This window comes from Danio rerio, chromosome 22, assembly GCF_052040795.2.
Source record: "Danio rerio strain M-AB ecotype USA chromosome 22, GRCz13ab, whole genome shotgun sequence".
Classification (NCBI taxonomy): domain Eukaryota; kingdom Metazoa; phylum Chordata; class Actinopteri; order Cypriniformes; family Danionidae; genus Danio; species Danio rerio.
In genome coordinates, this window is record NC_141042.1 from 17,326,137 (window position 1) to 17,348,272 (window position 22,136).

The following is a 22,136-nucleotide window of genomic DNA, read 5'->3' on the forward strand; positions in this document are numbered from 1 at the left end:
TCAAGTGCATTTTTATACAATAATGGATTTTTGGAGGCCTGAAAATGCTTATGAAAAAGTTTTGAGTTTAAGATTTTAGTTTATAGGCACGGACGAGTTGTTGATTCCTGGACAAAGGATTCTAATGAGTCGGTTCTTTCTGATTTAAATAAGCAACCACTCAGTGAATGTTGTATGATTGCTAGGCAATTAAACGAAAAGTATTCGAAATTAACATTCAGAACCTATTATCGATCAAATTTTTCCAGGTCAATTTTTCAATTACTTTCCCTACCGTGTGGAGTAGGACTCTAAAGAGTCATTTTATTTTACACTGAATTAAAGTCATACTGCACAACCAGTGTGGCTTTATTAACTTTTTTTTCGTTGGAATCATCAACAAGGTAAGCCAGATTGTCAAAAGACTCGGAATTAAACCTGGGGCGAAATTCCTGAAAAAATTACTCAGCTCATTTTCATTGATTCAATTATTTTCCTTCAGGTTAGTTCTTTATTTATGAGGGGTCGCCACAGCAGAATGTTTTACCAACTATTCCAGCATATGTTCATCCAGTTCACCTATAGCTAATGTCTATGGACTGTGCGGGAACCCAGAGGAAACCCACACCAACATGGAGGGAACATGCAAACTCCACACAGAAATGCCAACTGGAATCAGTGACATTCTTGCTGTAAGACTACAGTGCTAACCACGGAGCCACCGTGCCACCCTCAGCTCATTTTATATTGTATTATAAATCATATGCAGTGTCTAATTACCTTTTAAATCTGTGAATCCTGGACAAAATGACTCTAATAAGCTGCTTCTTTTTATAATGAACCAACAACAAACAACAGCTTGGTGAATCATACACTACATGACAAAAGTCTTGTCATCAATCTCAGTTGTAAGAACAACAAATAATAACTTGACTTCTAGCTGATCATATGGAAAAGTAGAAGGTCTATTTTTACGATGAATCATCTGTTGAACTGCATCCCAATAATACTGCAATTGAACCCACATGGACCCAAGACTCTGACAAAAATCAGTCAAGTTTGGTGAAGGAAAAATCCTGGTTTGGGGTTACATTCAGTATGGGGGCATGCGAGAGATCTGCAGAGTGGATGGAAGCATCAACAGCCTGAGGTGTCAAGACATTTGTGCTGTCCATTACATTACAAACCACAGGAGAGGGCAAATTCTTCAGCAGGATAGCGCTCCTTCTCATACTTCAGCCTCCACATCAATGTTACTGAAAGCAAAGAAGTTCAAGGTGATTGTCCAGCCCAGTCACCAGACATGAACATTATTGAGCATGTCTGGGATAAGATGAAGAAGGAGGCATTAAAGATGAATCCAGAGAATCTTTGGTAGTCCTGCAAGAACATTTTCTTTGCCATTTCAGATTACTTAATTTAATTATTATTTAATTAAATAATTAAAAATCAAGGCATGATCATATTTTATTTTAGTAAAATAAGCCTAATCTAGAGGCCTTTACTTTCATATAAGCCACTTGTGAAACCAAATGATCAACAAATAATGTTGTTGTATTTTGCACTGTCGTTGTAAATGGACTTTGCACTGTCTGGAGCCAGAACCTAAGCTTTTCATATATCAGAGTACACATGCTTCTGATAATGTGACAATAAAAGTGATTTAAACTAGAAATTATTATTATAGGGGACTACTTTTGTCAGGTAGTGTTGTGCAAAAGAACATTGTGATAATCCATTAAAGTACCTTTATATTTACACACAACTAATCATTCAAATGAATCTGTTCTCAATTGAAGTGAAAACAGAGCACAATGACTCAGTTCTTCTTAGTGAATCAAACACAGTGAGATGTATTTTTCATATGGACACTAGTGTGTGTTGTAGGCTAAATATTAATGAATAACCAACTAACAGAATTGAGTTGAGTTTGTGCAGCGTTCGGCTGAGCGTTTACCCCCTTTTTGACTTTGATTCCAGACAGTTGGAGAGATTGTAAAGGCAGAATCTCTCTTTTATTTTAGGATTTGGCCAGAGCACTGACCCGCTGTTATGCCAGACAGCACATCTAATTCTTCCAATTGACAGGACTGACACGAGCCAAAGACACTGACGATGAGGATGCAGAAAGAAATTCAAGGGCAAAAAAAAAAGAAAGAGAAAGATAAATAGAAAAAACAGTCAAACTAAGTGACGACAAAACAGAGGAAAATGGTGAACTGAAGTGGCTACAAGCTGTTCCACTGATCTCCACATGAATGTCCCTTTTTTAAAAAACCCTGGTCTGCAATTTCCAGTTTAATAGCAGTGCCTGAGGCGATAATATGATAATAGGCTTGCTATCACCCAGGGCGAACTTTTCTCTGCCACGGAGAGGCCTGCCCCGTCCTGCCGGGAGCCCTTTGATTAACGAGCCACGGTAATCCCGGACACGCAGTACGGACTTGGGACAGGCGCTTTCATTTGTGTGCTGAACACAAAAGACACAGGTGTAATTGTTGCTTTTGCCGCCAGTGATTAATACGCATTCGAGTCCTCTACAACCAAAATGAACTTAATCATCTTATATCACACCATGGTGAAATTTAAACAAACAACAAGACCAAAAACAAGCGTCAGTTGCCTTTATCTGGTTTTTGGATTTGTGTTTTTGCCAAACCCGTTTTCTTGATCTATTTATTTAAACTTCAGGTCGCCTCGACTCTGACTGTTTTAATGAACTCCACCTTCTGTCTGTGAGAAAAACACGCCATTCTCAACCTGTTTGGGTTGCTATCGCTAAAAACAGTTCGTCCAGTCGCGAGGTGACATCTGTTTCGGATTTTGGGATGACGACACCCTGGAGTTCGTGCTGATGGTTTGTGGAAATGCAAACAGCAAGTGTCCCTCTTTTCTGATTACATACGCAATCAGTTCAGTTATCACTCGTTCTATCAGAACATCCAGGAAAGAAGTATTTGTGTCGTCAATCTAAACCAAGACCAGATTTTTAACGATCAAATCAAGTACTTGAGGATAAATATTGATATAGCCAAAGAAAATATTACTCTAGTAAAAGTATTCAAAGTTTTAATTGAATGAAGGTATTATAAATGTAACTGTTTTTGTACATGACTGTTAAATAAATCAATAATCCTCAAAGCTGAGTGGGTAAAACATCTGTATCTATTCTAAATTACTGTAAACCATGGCTTCAAGGTGGTTATTGCTTTTATAAGACAGTTGTTTTATATATGTAGCTGATTTCACAAAATAAAACTATGCATTTCTTAGGCTCAAAGCTGATAGCGAAATGATTGCCAAGCAACAGTGTATGTTTATAGAGGATTTTACAACAGCCTAAAATGACCGGAACAATTCAATTATTACCTAAACTTGTGTTCCACAGCTGAAGAAAACTTAAACTGGAGAATCATTCTAAATAGATCATCGAGATCAGTGAATCTTTACCTGGAGACCTACTCTGGATGAATCATTTGAATCAGTGAACCTTTAACAAGAGACTGGCTCTGATTCAATCATTTCCATTACTGAATCATTAACTGGAGACTCATTCTAAATGGATCATTTGAATCAGTGAATTATCACCTGTAGACTTGCTCTGAATGGATCATTTTAATCAGTGAGCCATTAATTGGAGGCTTTCTCTGCTCTAATCGGTTAAATAATTGAATCATTAACTGGAGACTCACTCTAAATGGATCATTTGAATCAGTGAGCCATTAGGTGCGTTCGCCTTCTTGCAGCGCTGTGCAGACCTTAAAGCTGCGCAGAGTCTTAAAGCAATGCATGCCGGTTAGAAATTTTATCTGTCACTGTCACATGTGGCTTTAAAGTACTGTGACAGCGCTCCGAGATCAGACGACTGATACAGCTGGTGCAGCATATGAAGGGCGATGACGACACTGATATTACACAATTGGCTGAGTTCACGACATGACAACAACCACGTGTGTTCCGGGTTTATTATTGGATAACTTCCTTCTCACAAATTTCCAAAAAACCATTAACTTTTTATACCATCTCCATTCTGAACTAATCATGCTTATTAAAAGACTACAAATATTTTACTGCAGTATCATCTTTTGTTAAATAATTTGTTCAAAATGACTAGATTATTTGCAGATTTATTCAGCCTTTTTTATACAGACTTCTGTATTCAGCTAAACGGTTTAAATGATATATTTTAGTAAATAACCTGAATATTAACTCAAATAAGTCTTGCAGACTTTTAATAAAATCATTAATTTATCATCATTGATCCTGACACCCCTATAAAGATTTCTTAACATATTAAGTTAAAAATATTTTATTAAATATAAAATATATCATTATAAAATATATTTTTCCTGTCAAGCAATGTATGAAAAAATGTAAAAAGTGACATTGATGTACTTTCTCTTTCTGTGAAATTTCTCATAAGTTTGGCTCACTTATTTTGGTCCTTTTGTTTAATCTATTTGGATTAAAGTGCCTTTTAAAACTGCTTTCATTGTCCAAAATAAGTGTAATAATTGTTTAAAACTGAATCAAAACACCCTGTTTTGGGTTTTACACTAATATATATTGGAAAGTTTTATATCTTTAAATGTAAAAAAAAATGTAAATATTTTTTAGCATATTCAAACAAGAACCGAAACAGTATTGACATCTTATTTAACATCTAGTTCAACATCTAGTAACTTAAAGACTGATGTTTAATCTCCTAGAACTTGTGCTTATTGTTTTGTGTTTTCTAGGCCTATTCTTGGATATTTGTTTCCTTTTTATGTGCCCTCTCGTTTATCCCTTATTTCTCATGCGTTTGTTATATACGCTACATAAATTTGATTCATAATTCCCTTGTTTAAAAATAAACTATAGTTTGTAGAGACAGTATTTTTTTTTTATTTGTACTGTAAATCTTTTGTTGTTATTGCAATAAATGATCATGCAGTCATGATCGGTCATCATGACTGCAGCAACTTTAGGCCCACCTGCGCTCGGTTAATCTCGTTGATCACCGGCTGCAGCCATGCTTCATGTCGAACGCACCTTTACTCTGAACAGATGATTTGAATCAGTGAGCCATTGGAGACTTGCTCTGATCAAATAATTTCCATCAGTGAATCATTACCTGGAGATTCACTCTAAATGGATCATTTAAATTAGTGAATCATCCACTGCAGAACTGCGCTGAACGAATCATTTGAATCAGTGAGCCATTAAAAATAGACTTGCTCTGATCAAATAATTCCTTCGTTGAATCATTAACAAAAGGACTAAGCCGAAAAGAAAATGAATTAATGAAAGAATTATTAACTGGAGACTCACTGTGATTGGATCATTTGAATCAGTGAATCATTTTCTGAAGAATTGCTCTGAATAGATCATTTGAATCAGAGGGACTTTCATCAATTTGTCATTTTTTTCCAAAATAAAAAACATTGTGCAAAAGAGTCACCTACTGTACGACTGAGGTCCTAGTGGGTAAACTAATATTCATATGAAATTTTAAAATATAAAAAAATACTTCATGGTCATTTTGAGAAGAACACTTGAGTAAATATAAACTTTTTAATCTGTTTTTTTTATCAGTTTTTTTATTTTATATAAAATATCTGTAAAGTGTCAGCACTCAGCAGCACACACACTCTTGAAGAACGTAGTACTGTAAAAGAAAATGATATAACTCTATGTTTTCGCATTGTTGCTAAATGCCATGTTGTTGCCCTGTTCATTGTTGTTATGAATGTTATAATCAGTGTTGTTTTAGCTCCAGTGGCGTGCTTACTGAAAACATTGCTGCTTGTTCACGATTGTTACGGATGTAGTTTCAGCTTAGCACTGGGCAGTGGATTGTTCTTTTTTCAATATGCCTCCTTTTTTTTCCGGCGCATTCGGTTCATTCACGGCATTAATGTGTGTGAAGCGGTCCTGCTCGGAGGCCGCAGTCAAGCATGTCAACAACACCGTTTCCAAAGTCGTTTTTGCATGGGATTACCTAGAACTTTCTAAAGACTTGCTCTAATTCATGTGCATCTTCACTAAGCTCTTCACCCAGTATGCGGCTGGCGAATGTGAGTCAAATTAATTATCTTTTTTCACTGAATGCCTTCTAAATCCCAGATTAGCCCTTCTAAGTCAGTGTTCAATTTATGATCTATGGTTTTAATGAGGCGCTGGGCTGCATAACCTGCAAAATATGAGAGAGGAGAGAGAGAGGGGAAGGAAACAGTCAATGCATTCATAACATACGAATGTTTGTGTCAGTGGTAAAAGGTGATGTTCAGGTTTACCTTTATATGGTGTTTGCAGCTGTATCAGCATTTTAAATGCATTAGCTAAATGAATGTTTCATGAAAAAGCAGGTTGTGTGGTAATTTAAAATAACCTAATATTGTTTAATATCTTCTAAGGTCAGAAAATGTTGTAATTTTGTATGAATATGCATTTAATATTAAAGGGGAAATGAAACAGTCTGTCAAGTTTACCTTATTTTATACAATGGTTTTCGTTTTAATGAAAAAATAAATAAATATATATATATGAAACAAACTTGATTAATGTAACAATTTAGCAGAAAACAGCATGTTTTACTATAGCTTTTAGACCTATGGCGCCGCCATCTTGGAGTATCGCTGTGTCTGACTTCACAAGGTAGGTTCTCTTCCCTCAGCTGAACAGATACAGTGGAATTAATGGACTGAACACGGAGACTGCAAAGCCTAATTTAACACAATTCGTGAAGTTGTGGACATGGAGCAGGTGCAAATACAAGCATCAGATGTGTCTAAATATATATATATATTAGCGCTGTCAAAGTTAGTGCGTTAACGCATGCGATTAATTTGAAATAATTCACGCGTAAAAAAAAAATTCACACAATTAACGCAGTTGCACGTTTTTTTTTACTTCCTGTTGTGGTGGACGTGTGTTTAACATGCAATAAATGTGGATAAGACCAACGAAGAACCTTTTGAAGGCAAGTTTCAGTATAAAACAATTAGTCGCATCACCAGGCTATCCAAAGTTTCATGCAATTTCGGGTGTTTCATTTTTAACTTTCGACTTCTGTTGTAAGTTGATACCGCATGGCGAACAGAAAGAAAATCCTCCGCATTTCGTGACTTGGTGTTCCTTTAAGGTAATAAAATCACTGCTTAGGCTACACGGTAGAATTTTATTAAGAGTATAATCTTAATCATATTAAAATCGGAGTATTGGTGTCTTATGTAAATGTGCTCAGAAAGTCTCTGGTGAAGTCGCGAGCTGTCAAAGCAGGGCCGGAGTGGGACTCTTTTTCAGCCCTGGAGTTTCAAGCCTCAGACCGGCCCACCTCAGTTCACCACTGACTATATTAAAATAAGGTTATTTCCAATTCAGTTTCTAATTACACTATCACGTCTTCTTTTGAGAAAACAGCTCTTTTAGAACTTCAAATGTTCAACAACCCTTACAGTATTATGTCTTAACAATAAAAATGAAAAAAAAAAAATTGTTACTCACACAAGGACCGAACCCAGGTTGGCCGCGTCAAAAATCTAACGTACTAACCACTGTACCACAACAGCTGTATGTTTAATGGTGACTTATCTAGTTATATCATCATTAACCTGCATCCTGCTCACGAGGCTACGAGAAAATAGATAAAAAGAGCAGAGCTGCGGTAAAATAATGAATAAGAAGGCTGTGGTCAAGTAAATAATTAAATTATTTTTAAAAAGTGTGACTGCTGAGAGCAACCGATTCTGGAACTAGGGACACCGGCCCTCACGGCCAAAAAACGGACCGGCCCACCGGGAATTCTCCCGGTCCTCCCGATTAGCCAATCCGGGCCTGATCCGAGGAGTGAGGTTTACGCGACCACCAGCTGGCTTCGGTTACATAAGGGCAAATATAGATGACTAAAACCTCATTTACTCATTTTACTCATACTTTTTATCATTTATGATGTCCAAGGCATTGATATTAATATTAAATACTACTTTTGTTCCTTTATTAGCCTTTTCTCGCCTGTTTACTGGGTTAAAAATCTTACATTATTCCATCTCCACCTGCTGGTGAAAGCTAGAGCAGCTAGCGATCTTCACTCTGCAATCTATTGCTTCTCCTGCAGTTCCCGGATGTAATGTTGAATTTTATCAGTCGAATTTGATCCACTGAATTTATGGAAGCGAGTATTTGAACTGAAATAAAATGAACTGAAAATTACCTTTTGAATATTATACATCGTATTTTTAAAGGGTATTGAATATTTTGTAAGTGAAATCTGAAAATTGAATATGAATTATTGCATTTTTAAGTATGAAAACGTGTTTGAAATATTTTTCGTTGAAATATTCACAGCTTAAATAAACAGATATGTTAAATTTCAGGACCTTAAAATACAAACCCTGGAATTCAAGTCATTAAAATGCAAGAACTTGTTAATACGGAGTATTATTTTTTTCAGTTTGTGATATTCAACAAGCTTTTAATTCAAGACATTTGACATTGATTTTGTTCCATAGAAATCAAGGTCCTAATAATGTCATTTGAAAGAGTAAATAAACAGGTATAGGCTAAACACTGGTATGCAAAACTACATTATATTTTTATTGTATGCATTTTAATCAATAAATAAAAACATGGAAGGCATTTGCCTTCACTTTTAGGTGCAAGAACGAGTACGTGAAGTGATTATAGCCTACATATATGTTCTTTATACTGATCTGCTGACCTGTGGCTCGTCGCTGGTTCAGGTGTGTGCGCGCCGCGCGCCGGCCAGGGCGAGTGCATACGGGACGGGCCGAGGAAACCCGAATCCCCGTGTTGCTTGTGCATTATTCACGGGGCCTCTTGCGGTTTCGTCTCGGGATTGTCTCTCGGCCTGTAACCCAATCCTCCGCTTGCACGGTTCCCCAGAGGGAATCCAAGTTCACTGTCACACCACTTCTCAGGGAAAGCGAGAGATGGAGAGGTGGAGGAGCGGTCAGCAGCTCTGCATTGATTCGGCGTTTCTGTCCGCGAATGAACGTCCGCGCGCACGTCAATCAGGCGTCAGATAGAAAAGAGCGGGAAATCAGACTCTTCAGGCATTTTGACCGCGTGTTTTCAAAATGAATGTATCCTGATTGGCGTTAACGATAGCATTACTATTGCGACTGCTCATTAAATATTAAACGGTTGCATCACTTTTAATTTGTTCATACTACAGATAACAATGCTATAACATTTAAGACTTGGTGAGTAAAACAGAGGACAACACTTACCTATATATAGTTTTACCTGCATGTTTAGGTTAAAGTATATAAAGTTTTTTTTTTATAGCTATTATGTAAAATTATATATATATATATATATGGCGGTGCGGTGTGTGTGTGTGTATATATATATATATATATATATATATATATATATATATATATATATATATATATATATATATATATAAGATAGATAGATAGATACTGTATAAGTAATTTATAGATAATGAATTCATATATTATTTTTTTACAATAGTTTGTTTTTATGTAATTATAATTATATTATCACATTTTTATGATTAAAATATGTACTTTTTTTTTTTTTACAAAATAAACAATTATTTTTAGCAATATTTTATATAGTGCCTAAATGGGTTGATAAATTTTACATTTAAATTTAACAACCCATTCATTTACAATATTACTGCTAATATATATTCCTTTTAATGCGTTTTTTAATCCCCATAGTATAAATTTTTCACAATGGATTATAGGCCTACCTTTGTTTTAGGTACTAATTTTATTTGGCGTAACTTTAGTAGTTAATTTACTTGGGGTGGGCTTTAATTAGTTGTCAAGCTTTATAATTTTTAATAGTTTGTCTTAGTAAAAAATTAATAAATTTAAATCTGACTTTTTAAATACATAGATGATCAAAATCTCCCAGAAATTGTCCATGTATTTATTAGTAGCCTATATATTTTTTATTTTCCACACATTCTCGCAGTATGGAGACAGTGTGCTGAGCGCGCTTTCCCTCTGCTTCCCCATGCCGTGAGCAGCTCTCTGGGCCGCGGGGCTCTTCAACATCAAACGAGCCATGAACACACGAGACACCGGCAAACGGGGGAGAACCGGGCCTCCATCTGCGCTCAGACAGCTGGCATCAGCAAACTAACCACAAAGTGCCTGGATTTACACACAACATCTCTTAAAGCCGCCCGACACACTGCAAACTTTGTACTCGTCAAACCATCCACATCGGTAACTCATTCTGTAAAAGCTCGTATAAAGTTTTTTTTTTTTAAACCCATGAAGTAATGAAGCACGACACGGAGGTGTACAGCATTAGCGTCTTTTATTTCGATTTCTTTTTTTAGTTTTTTTTTCTCTCATTTGTCGTTGCATAGGAAATGCACATCTTGCTTTTTAGTAATCAATGGAGGTGGACACTAATGGCTCCAAGAGAAAGAGAGGCATGGCACTACACACAAAAAACAAACAAACAAACAAACAAAAACAAGGAAGAAAAGTTCAGAGAAAGAACCCAAAAAGCAAACAAAATCTTTCACAGCTCAAATATACAGAAGCTCCGTGGAACTACTTAATGGAGCTGGTACTAATAATACAACGTGAACTTTTCAGGAAATGTATTAGAGGCACAAGGTTTTGTTTATTTTTTATTACATTTTTACAATTTTTATCTAAAACGTAAGTATGTATAGGGTGATTCTGCGGTGTGGGATGGAGATGTATGGGATGCAACCAACGCACCTTCATGATGATTACTGTAGTAACTATTTTACGGTAAAATTGTCAAATTGGCGGGAAATTCGATTGAATTCGTAGGCACACCTGATGGTTGAACAAGATCTCACGGCAATTCGTAACTTTATGATTTAGTGGCTAATTCGCATGAATTCGTTCAATGTAATTTGTAAATTTATGTACGATTTGCTCATCCCCCAATGATGGTTGGGGTTAGGTTCCATGTGTCCTTTTTAAAATCGTACACAGGAATTAGCCACTAAACTGACAAAACGTAAAATAGTTACGTTTCCTTGTGAGATCAGGCTGGATGGTCAGTTTTAGCCTGGGAGCTTCTTTTGTAATAAATGAAAAATAAATGTACATATTTTTGTACAAAACTAATTTTTGTGTCAAATTGTATGTTTTCATAAAAATCTAATTCGTAGTCTGTGAGTTTGGATCAAATAAAGATGTTTGCAATTGTAAAAATAATATGTATTTGTACAAATTAAATTGTACGTTTTTGTAAAATGCATATTTTGTACTAATAAAACCACACGTTTGAATATATCAAACTGGGTAAAATGTTTTAAATGTTTCATAACATTTGGATTGTATTTGTTTGTAGGAAACAATATATTATTGTATGAAACAATATGCGCATTTTCTTACAAATCAAATCAAAATATTGCACAAATAATTCATTTTTTATGAATGCAATTTGGTTATGTACACATCAAACTTATTTTCTTGATCAAATTGTAAATGAATGTTTCCCGACCCTGTTCCTAAAGGAACACCTACAGTACACATTTTCAACCTCTTCCTTAATCAAACACACCTGAATCAACCCATCAGAACATTAGAAGAGACTCCAAAACCTGAAGCTAATGGGTCAGATAAGGATCACATCCAAAATAGGTACTGTTGGTGTGCCCCTAGGAACAGGGTTGTGAAACCCTGATGTAGGATATCATAAATTTTCTTACAAATAAAATCAAAATATTGCGCGAGAAATTAATTTTTGTTTGAATAAAATTTTTTTTGTAGGGTTGGGTGCCTCGCCACCTTTTTAAAACCGCATATTTTTATACGACTAAAGTCATACAAACTCATTCGAATTAGCCACTAAACTGACAAAACATAAATAAGATTTCTAGATAGGAGACATCCAAAATATGTATATTTATATTTGGGAAACACTGATGTAGCAAATCATACATTTTCGTACAAATGAAATCGTACAAATTCGTAAGAAGTCGCCATCTCATAAAATAGTTACAGTTTGTCATGAGATCAGGTTGGAGACATGATTGATGATGATGGACATGAAGATTTGGAGCGGTGGAGCTAGATGAAGGTGTCTTGTAACATCACGCCACAGATTCATGTTTAATCTTTCACGCAAACCACCAGGATTGTCTTTTTTTTTTTACAATTAGGGCCGCAGTGCTGGTTAATTTCATTAACAAGGATCTTTCAGAACTCTTGTTGAACGTCCTCAAACTACACACACAAGCACATCTGTTTCTTTAAAGTGGTTTTACAATTCAAAAACACCTCTGTCATCTTTTATTAATGAACATAAACCCTTTAATTGTGAACATTTGCTGTATGTTTTAGTATAATGGATAGCTATTGGGAGACTTTATGTTGGATTTGATTGGTTGTACTGTAAGAGTCTAAACACTCTCCCTGATGTTTGAACCTGACACATTTGGCTCCGGTCTCTAGAAACATAAGGCGGTTCTTCTTAGTGAATCTAAACTATTACCATTGAATTTTAATTTTCAAAACGATTCTTTGAGACAGAGCTTGTAATTCAGAAATTAACAATGTGAATCGTTTAGCTTCATTTTTGAAAGATTGACTCAGATAAATCAGAAAACAGAAGTGTATCAAATACACAGATTAACTTCCCCTAAAATCATTCAAATGAATCTGTTCTTTTTAGTGAATCATAGACAGTGTTAATAGAGTACTTTGATTCCTGAATGAATGACTCAGTTAAGCAAACGTTGTGACCTGTGTAGTCCAATTCCAGAAAAAAAAAATCATAATGGCACTCTGAAGGAACTCTAAGGTTTGAAATCCCCCAATCCCCCAATGAAAAAACTGTGTGAACAGAGTATTATTTTAGCAAAACCTAATCCATGCCAATTAATCCCTGAACGAATGACTCAAACATGAGCTGAAAACTGTGGAGTTTGATTCCATCAAGAATGACTCTAATGAACCAGAACAGAGCAATCGATGTAAACTGATTTGTAAACAAATGACTCAGTAAATAAACTGTTAAATCTCGAGCTGATGACTTTTCAAGACATTTCTTCTAAGTGAATCAAATACACAGCTCAACATCAGTCCTGTTTCTCCCATTTTTTCTCAAATGTTTTTTTTAGAGAATCCTAAACAGCAGTTAAATTGTAGGTTAACAAATGAAACTCAAATGAATTTGTTAAATAAGTCACCTCTTAGTAAGCGAATCAAATTTACAGCTCAACTTTGTCTAATTCTCAGAAATACTACTTGATTTAGTCAGTTTATTGTGAACTTAAAAACTTTGATTCTGAAACAAATGGACTATACACTGTATCCCGTTTAGTCTAATGAACTGAAAATATTGAGCAGGTGACTCCTCAAATCATTTTTTTCTAAGTGAATCAAATACACAGGTCAACGTTGCTCCTATTCCTTCCATTATTATTAAACTGTAATGGAACATTACATTACATTATTACTCAAATTGTTCTGTTCAGAGAATCAAAAGAATCACTAATATTGTAATTTGATTCTTGAATGACAATGAATCAAACACTCTGAATCTCAAATGAATTTGATAAATGGGTCATCTCTTAGTGAATCAAATACACAGCTCAAAATCAGCCCTGTCTCTTCCATTACTACTCAATTTTTTTCTGTTCAGAAAATCATATGAATCACTAATATTGTACTTTGATTCTCGAGTGATTGAATCAATCAAAAACCCTGAATCTCAAACGAATTTGATAAGCGAGTCACCTCTTATTAAGTGAATCAAATACACAGATCAACATCAGCCCTGTCTCTTCCATTACTACTCAAATTGTTCTGTTCAGAGAATCAAATGAATCACTAATATTGTAGTTTGATTCTCCAATAATTGAATCAATCAAAAACCTTGAATCTTAATGTTTTTTTTTATAAACAAGTCACCTCTTATTAAGTGAATCAAAAACACAGTTCAACATCGTTCCTGTTCCTCCCATTATAACTTAAACTGTTCTATTCAGAGAATCAAACGAATCACTAATATTGTAGTTTGATTCTTGAATGATTGAAAGAATCAAAAACTCTGAATCTCAAATAAATGAGTCACCTCTTAGTAAGTGAATAAAATACACCGCTCAACTTGGTCCAGTTGGCAGAAAAACAAATCTTTTGTCAACCGAAAAACGTGGTTTCCCAAACTATTGACTCAAATAAGTCAAGTTTGAGAACACTCTAGCCAAACCTTCACGACTGTTGTTGGAAATAATGGATATACTGAGGGCTACAGCAGAGCATGGATCAAAACCCCTACATTTTTGTGGATGTAAAGCACTTATCAATGACTCGGTTATGCCATAATACTTCAATGAATGGACTGGAGGTTCTTGGAGGGTTGGTAGCAGAGCTAGCTAGTCATGTTTATATCAGCTGATTATGGAGGCGCATGCAGTTTATAGTGTGTGGTTACTGAACAGTTATACTCAGAAAAGGCTAGTGGTGTTGAGGAAACCGAACGGATTACAAACTGTTAATTGGTTTCGATATTCAGAGCGAGATATAATACAGTTTTCTTTTTTTTTTTCACAGGCACTACATTAGATCTTCGTAAATACATCAGGTAAAATGCTGGTTTGCGTTTAGTTTTCATTACTCTTGTCGACTCCGATACAAGATCTTTAAAAAAAGAGGAAGGCAAAGGTGCAAGTACCAGACTCTGATTAGGTTAGCGTGTCGTCAGTGCATAGTTTTCATGCGGATTACGCTGCTATGCCATCAGAAAGCAGGCTCATTTTCCGGTTAGCCTCCGTTTTTAGCAAGATTTAGCACCTTGTATAGAAACCGCTCGGTGCAGTTAAGCCACCTGCCGCTGATGGGGTTAGAGGATGAAGATGACGATATGTTTACCCATGTTTAATGGTATTCTGGGTCTTGCTGATGCTAACATGTTAGCATAACGAAAAATGGCATGGTCTACCTGTAGTCAAATCTTCCAGAGCAGTGAAAATGGACATATGCATGATTAAACAGTTTCGTTTTTTTGGCTTTTTACACTTCATGATTGATATTTACCCTGATATATAGCCGAGATTCTGCCTTAAACCATCCAATTCTTAGTTCCTGCTTTGAAGAAAAGTTAGCGATAGATCAACAAGGCCCACAAAAACAGGCACATAAAAATGATAAAGGCTTGCGGGGCCTTTATTTAACCCTGTTTCAGGACTACCAAACTCATAAAATGTAAAAATGATGATGCTAACGTAGGAACATTGATTAAGGAGCATTTTGTTCCGACTAGATTTTCACATCATGAATTGCATGATATAATTTGGGTGAACAAAACCGGACAAAGTGATGTTGAAAAATTATACATTTACATGACAACAATGGGCTAAAAGTTATCATGAACATCATTTTTAAAAGTCTGCGCAACAAAAATAGGCCCATTTTTCACGTAAATTTAAGTGCATAAATGCCACAACGATCCACAAAAATAACCAAAAATGTAGACGGTGGTTTAGAAAAAACTGAAATTCAGGCCCCTAAAAGGTGTTGTCATGTAAATGAATGGGAAAACATTGAAAAGTTCATTCGATTTCATCTAAAACAATGTTGTGTAAATGCCCTATAATGCAGTGTGAAATCCCAAAAAGACTTCTAAACAAAACTGTTCACATTCTGTCAGATGTGATCTGTAATATTATGCTTATTTAAACCATGAGTGTCCAAACTTCGTCCTGGAAAGCTGGTGTCCTGCAGAATTTAGCTTCAACTTGCCTGGACACACCTGCAAGGATGTTTCTAGAAAGCCTAGCAAGAGCTTAATTAGCTATCCCAGGTGTGACTAATTAGGATTGGAACTTAACTTTGCAGGACACCGGCCCTCCAGGACCCATACCTGCTAACATTTGTCTCTTAAATTCCAGGAGACTGGTGTGTTAGGGATGTGCGTTTGTCTGAATAACACAGTTGAGGACTGTGGTGTTAGTAACAGTACTATAGACCGGGTTTCAAGCGGCCATTGTGATCGGATAAGTACTATGCCAAAGTTGGAGACCCAGGGATGTACAGACTCTACCAAAAAGCTGAGGACAAAGGAGGAGGAGGGAGAAATAACAAAACCGGGGGAATGGCGGGAGATGGGTCTGGAATACGGGAGACTCCTGGGAAAAACAGGAGTGTTGGCAGGTATGCCAGGACCGAGTTTGGACACCCGAGATTTAAACAGTTTGAACAAAAATGGAAGGAAAATTCAAAGAATAATCTTTTTTAAACTAACCGTTGATCTTTTTAGTGTCTCAAACCAACTTGTTCCTGTGAGTTACGCTTTGCAATCAGGCCCTAGAGCCTTGCTTTTTCACGAAATGTAAAACGGGGCGATCGCGGACGACCTTCCTGTCATTTAACGTCTCTCGAGTGTCTCTGTGTGTGTGGGTGGTGGAAGAAAGATGAAGAAGTTGAAAAGAAAAAAGAATCATGTTGCATATCAAGCGGTTTATTTTCCTGCATGGAATGGTGAACACAAAAAGATGCCTAGATGCATTTATAATAGGGGCATCCTTTGGCCGTCTATGTCATTGTCTTCTGCCTAAAACTAATTTTAAAATGCATAAAAACGCTCTCTTCTTACCAACATCCTCAGAAGTATCTAGATTTAGCTTCATCAACACTGATGCAACAAATAACCTTCAAAACATACAGCATACTTGTAACATCCATTTACAATGGGGTTTTCACCTCGGCATCCTACACTTTTCAAGCATAGGAGTACTTCTATACCATCGAAAGAAGAAATAAGTCCTTAAATACATACAAAAACGAAAAAGGAAAGCAAAAAGAAATAAAACAAACAAAAAATAATAAAGAGGAAACAGGAAGTTTTCAACTTAAATCCAGTTCCCCAGAGGACAAACAAAACCAGTTCTATTTATGTGGCCTTAATACAAACAATCAGAAAAATTCACAACACTAGTTTTTTTCCTCATTTAATCAATGTTACAAAAGTCCTGCATTATAAAATAGGGCAGCTTTAAAATCAGTGTAATTAATAAAACTATACAATATACAAACATCAAATCTCCCATACTCAGGTGCGTCCGCCCTAAATCTCATATCTAATCGATTCACTTTGTTCGCCTCTCCCGCGCGTCTTGTACCAAAAAACTAAATTACACACACACAACACGAGAACAAAACAGACTGCCCAAACTATTGCTTGAAATTCTTTTTCTCGGTTTTTTTCTTTCTTTAAAAAGGGTGCAATTTTGTCATTATCTTACACACGCACAGCCAATCTCGCTGATTAGATGCCAGGCTGCTCCAAACAAGGTTTTCGTGACAAAAAAAATATCGTGCAATCGTGTTTCCCTTCGCTCTTTTAAGCCCTGGAAGCTTTTTTTTTTTTGTTGATTTTTAATCATTTTTTAATATATATTTAGTGCAGACGATTAAGAAAGTAATGCCCAACTCATTTCTAAAAAGGGTAGGCAAGAACAATGACCGAAATAAGTAATAAATCACGCTAAAAAAAGAAAAAAAAAGAAAACCCACACAAGTTTAACTACTAAATCATCATCATCACATCAGATGTCCGGGAAAAACTATTTCCCAAATATATACGCGATAGAAAATAACACCAAAAAATGTACAATTAAAAAAAAAATCTGGGCTTTTTCAAATCCTGGACGTGTTCGCTCTTGCGTGTTTGTGATGGAAAGCAAGTTTCCTCGTTTTTAAGGCTCGATTATGACCGAAAAACAAATTGCGTGAAACCCAAGTGAGGCTGATCAATGGCGTTTTCTCGTGTCATGGGCATGAAAAACACTGACGCACAGCCACTTGACCTGTCAAGTGCTCACTTTGGTGGGTGGTAAAAATGAAAACACGACAAAAATAAAAATGACTACATGAGTGCAAGCAGGTATTGCATATTAATCTTTTCCTCGTTATTCATCTCTGGGAACGAAAAAGAAAACAACACAGGAAGACTGAAAAGAAAAAAATAAAGAAGTAGTCGTCATTTAGAAATTGCAAAACATCCATAAATATCAATGACACTAGTGTTAAATTAGAGAGAAAAAAAAACACTTTTGATTGACTTTCGACTGATTGAAGTGTAAACGATGGGATTTTCCAAGCGCTCGACGACCACTGGTGGTTAAATGGAGAGTAATACTGCGTATTAACATTAGTAATTTCACTCTCTCCAAGTTACCACGACACGCAAAAGGGTGAAAAGGTAAAAAAATAGTCTCCACATTGCAGCTTGTGCAATAATTCCGAACTAACCATCGCTCAAGGCACATCGATGTGGAATTGTTCGTGCAGGGACGATGAAGTGCGTACGTTGCATGAAAATGATTGTTCTGTTGGGAATAAAGGAGGAAGGGAGACGTCAGAATAGAAATGACGACAAGCTAAGAAGAGTCAGAGAGATGTTTAGCTGGTTGATTGTGAGAACAGCAGTAAAAACACCCTTTTTTTAAAGGGACCAAACAAATACTTGATCGGCAAGTGCCCGATGTTGGGATTACAATATTTCCACACTACTTTAAACTCTACGTAATCTATGTAAAAATTTGTCACTAACACTAGAACATGCAGATTATTATTTCTTTTTTATTTTTCGTAACTTTACTGAGCTTTGATCGACGGTGGATGAGACTGTAAGCGTATATATATATATATTTATTTATATATATGTTTCATACAGGAAACGAACGAAAAACTAACTCAAAAAAAGAACGGAAATTGCATGCAAGGGAAGCTTTCGGATCTTCACATTTTTTGCGCAACAGTTTTTGAAAGTGTTGGCAAGGAAGTTAGTTCGATAGTCGCTTGTTGTGTTCACATTCGGACAAATTTAAAGCGATGGTTTGTCTGAAATTTTTAATTTTTTTTCCTCAGTAGAACGTTAAAGAAGATTTGTAGCTAAAACTGTGGTTTTCAGTGATTTAGTGAAGTCACTAGCCATGTTTCCACCTATTTTTACGTGCATTGAAAAAATGCTTCATAGAAACACCAGGGTGTGGATACATTTTGAAAATGTGCAAAAAAAATCCTTATGCACTTAAACAGTTTATTCGATGAGAAAAAATGTGCATAAACGACAACGAAGACACATTTAACTAATTTTATCTTATGTTTTTTCGCAAATGTTTTATGTGATATTCCAGTTTTGCAAACAAGTCTCCTAGCAGGCACAGATTGAAGTTATATCCCAATCGTGGGATGTTGTATTTTGTAGGAAATGAAAATCGGGTTGAGGTCAGAACCCAACATCAATGTTTAACGTCAGACAGGCATTGCATTTAGGTTACTTTTCAACGCAACCTAAAAACAACAAAATATCAACGTCTAATGATGTTACAGCTTGACGTTGTGTGGACGTTACCAATATGACGTCTATCAGACGTAGGATTTTGGTTGCCATACTTAATGAATAAATGTCAGTATTTCACGTCAATATGACGTTGGTTTAAGATGTTGGCTTGACGTTGGATTTTGATTACTTTCCAACACAACCTAAAATCAACAAAATATCAACGTCATTTCACGTCGTTATTGGACATCAAAATAACATTGTCCTAAGACACTGGTGACCTAAATCTAGCCAAATATTAACGTCTTTTGATGTTGTGTGTCTGCTGGGCTAATTCACATCTTTGGATGGAAACAGCCAATGAATGCTGGCACTTTTAGAAGTAAAAAGGGTTTTATGATGGTTTTCAGTTCTACTTTATAAGTATTCCGTTTCACTTTACAATGTATCATCAGGAGCAAAAAGCATTACAAATGATGCGCTTACTACTGTAAAAATAACTTACATTTTATAAATCACAAAGGACCACACTTTCAGCTAAAAATCTACTATGAGATGTTAAAAAGAAAGAAGCAATTGTATATTTTAGCCAAACTATCCCTTCAATCAGGCGATTTTTATGTTTTCCTTACATCCAAACTGCAATTTCTTTTGCGTACAGTAAATCAAAACTGCTGTAGCGTTTCGGAAACTAGAAAGTTGACGGCGATATTTCTTAAAGGGATTATTTGTTCTACAATGCTAACAAAAGATGATCAAACAAAGAAACAAACACATTTCAAAAAAACAATTACAGCTCCCCTTATTTCTCACAAGGCTATTTGTTCTATTTTTCTCTTTACATGTTGTTGTTGTTGTTATTTTTTTTTTTGTACCCCGATATTTTAGAGTCCTGGAGGTGTGAACGGACTAGGAAGAAAAATATATATATTTATATATATATACTTTTCAACAAATCGCTTCAACGATCTATCTTACAAAGATATTTAACAATCCAACATCTACCCAACAAAATTGCACTTTCCTCAATTCAGTATTCACGGTTAACCTTCCCTTGAAGTTTCTGGAAGATTGAACCTTCACTCGGCCCTTGGCGTGCCACAGACCTTCCGGCTGGGGTTTAGTAGAAACAATCACTATGACTTTCTCTCTTTTTTTTCCTCATTTTTTTTGTTAGAAAAACACAAAATATGAACATGCCTCCAAGTGGGGAGATCTCCTGTAAAATGACCTGATATCAAACATCACCGTTCATGACTTCTTCATCGCCTGCCCCAAAAATGACAAAAACAACAGATAAAAATGGGGTTGAGTCCTTGATGGCGGTGGTGGTGATGATGGCGGTGGAAGGGAAGCAAATGGTCCAGAAGACGCAATACACATTTGTTTAGATTAGTTTGTTTTTTAGCTGGTGGTAAATCTGACCCAGGCGAAACCTCCAACAGCGTCGAAACACGAGTGATTGAAAGGCAGAGCTCCGACCTCCAGATGGTTGTGGGTTCGCGACCCTTGGCCGTCGACTGCGTTTTTGATCTCGAAACGCCTCTCTTTTTAACACCACAGGCACAGAAGCGGGAAGCTCTTTGATTGCGTCATGTTACGTTTTTCCTCGTCTATCTGTGAGGGTGAACCATAAAAAACAAAAACAAACAAACGAACAGAAAATAAAAATAAAACGTGCACGTTTCCAAAACAAAAAAAAAAAATTAGGAAAACAAAAAAAAGCTCTTCGTTTTTTTTTTTTTAACTGAGCTCCACCCTCAGAAGAGCTGGACAGCTACTATATATGAATATAGGCATGTAAACCATACATATGGAAGAATACATCTGGACTATATAGATATATAGTAAGTGGGTGTAAGCGGTTCCTCTTGTTCCAGGGCTTGGCGGGGTTGTTCGGCTGGAGCCATGCTGTGGGTCTGTCCGGTACGGGGCAGCAAGTGGCTTCTCTCTGTTCAGACTGGTGTACATGTTTGCGGGTCGTACTCAGGGGAGACAGAGGGTGTGGTCGAGTGACCTCGGAGCGGCCGTGTGTCCGTGTTCGGGAGTCTTTAGCCCAGGTACCACTGCAAACGAGACAAGGCAAGAACACATCGCTAATGTTAACAAAGCAAATAAGGTCAGTGAAATAAGAGTGTTCAAGAAACAATCCACTTTTTTGAAAGCAGGCTCATTTTACAACTCCCCTAGAGTCCCCATTTCTAAATCTGTTCATACAGGTTTGTGCAAAAGTTTGGGCACCCATCTTTCTTTATAAAAGAAGAGCACAATGAAATGACATGCGGTTTCTAGTGAAAGCTAGATAATGTCATGTTTTTCACCCAGTATCTGCATATTCTGTAAAACTTTGCTAAGGAGTCAGTCCATAGGCTAAAGTTACGGCAAGGGTTGTTCAGTAGGACAATGACCCAAAGCATAGTTCCAGATCTACCAAGGTATTCATGCTCAGACATGATACAATGTTCTAGAATGGCCATCCCAGTCCCCAGACTTAAAAATCATTAAAAATTTATGGATTGATTTGAAAAGGGCGGTTCATGCTTGGCAGTCATCAAACCTGACTGAACTGGAAAATGTCTGCAATAAAATAGGCTAAAATGCCTTGAGCAAGAATTCAGGGACCCAAGAAGCAGTAAAAGGTGGCTGGCTGTACAAAAGATTGATGTCATTCATCTGTTGGGGTGCCCAAATTTTTGCACCTGTCTGTTTTTGTTGAGACTGTAGATCATTGAATCAGATTAGACCTTTAGCATCTTGCTCAACAATGACCACAGATTTTCAAGTATTTTCCAATTTAAAGCTTGACTCCTGTAGTTACATTGTGTATTAAGACCGATTGAAATTGAAAAGTTGCCATTTTCTAGGCCACAGGTGTCAAACTCAGTTCCTGG

General features: G+C 36.3%; 1 protein-coding gene and 1 long non-coding RNA gene across 51 annotated transcripts in view; one reads left to right on the forward strand and one right to left on the reverse strand.

The window, feature by feature from the left end:
- Nucleotides 1-9,531: 9,531 nt before the first annotated feature.
- On the forward strand, nucleotides 9,532-12,775 carry LOC147838488 (uncharacterized). The gene is made up of 2 exons (XR_015521869.1): nucleotides 9,532-11,447; nucleotides 11,619-12,775. It is a non-coding gene; the product is annotated as an uncharacterized LOC147838488 (long non-coding RNA).
- Nucleotides 12,776-20,102: 7,327 nt separating this feature from the next.
- The window catches only part of nfia (nuclear factor I/A), a 219,945-nt gene continuing 217,911 nt past the window's right edge, over nucleotides 20,103-22,136 (reverse strand). For 49 of the 50 annotated variants that reach the window (XM_087302823.1, XM_087302815.1, XM_087302799.1 and 46 more), the window contains one exon: nucleotides 20,103-21,311. In XM_087302823.1, coding sequence (XP_087158949.1) covers nucleotides 21,297-21,311 — 15 coding nt within the window. In that variant the 3' untranslated portion in view covers nucleotides 20,103-21,296. 50 annotated transcript variants of the gene reach the window in all.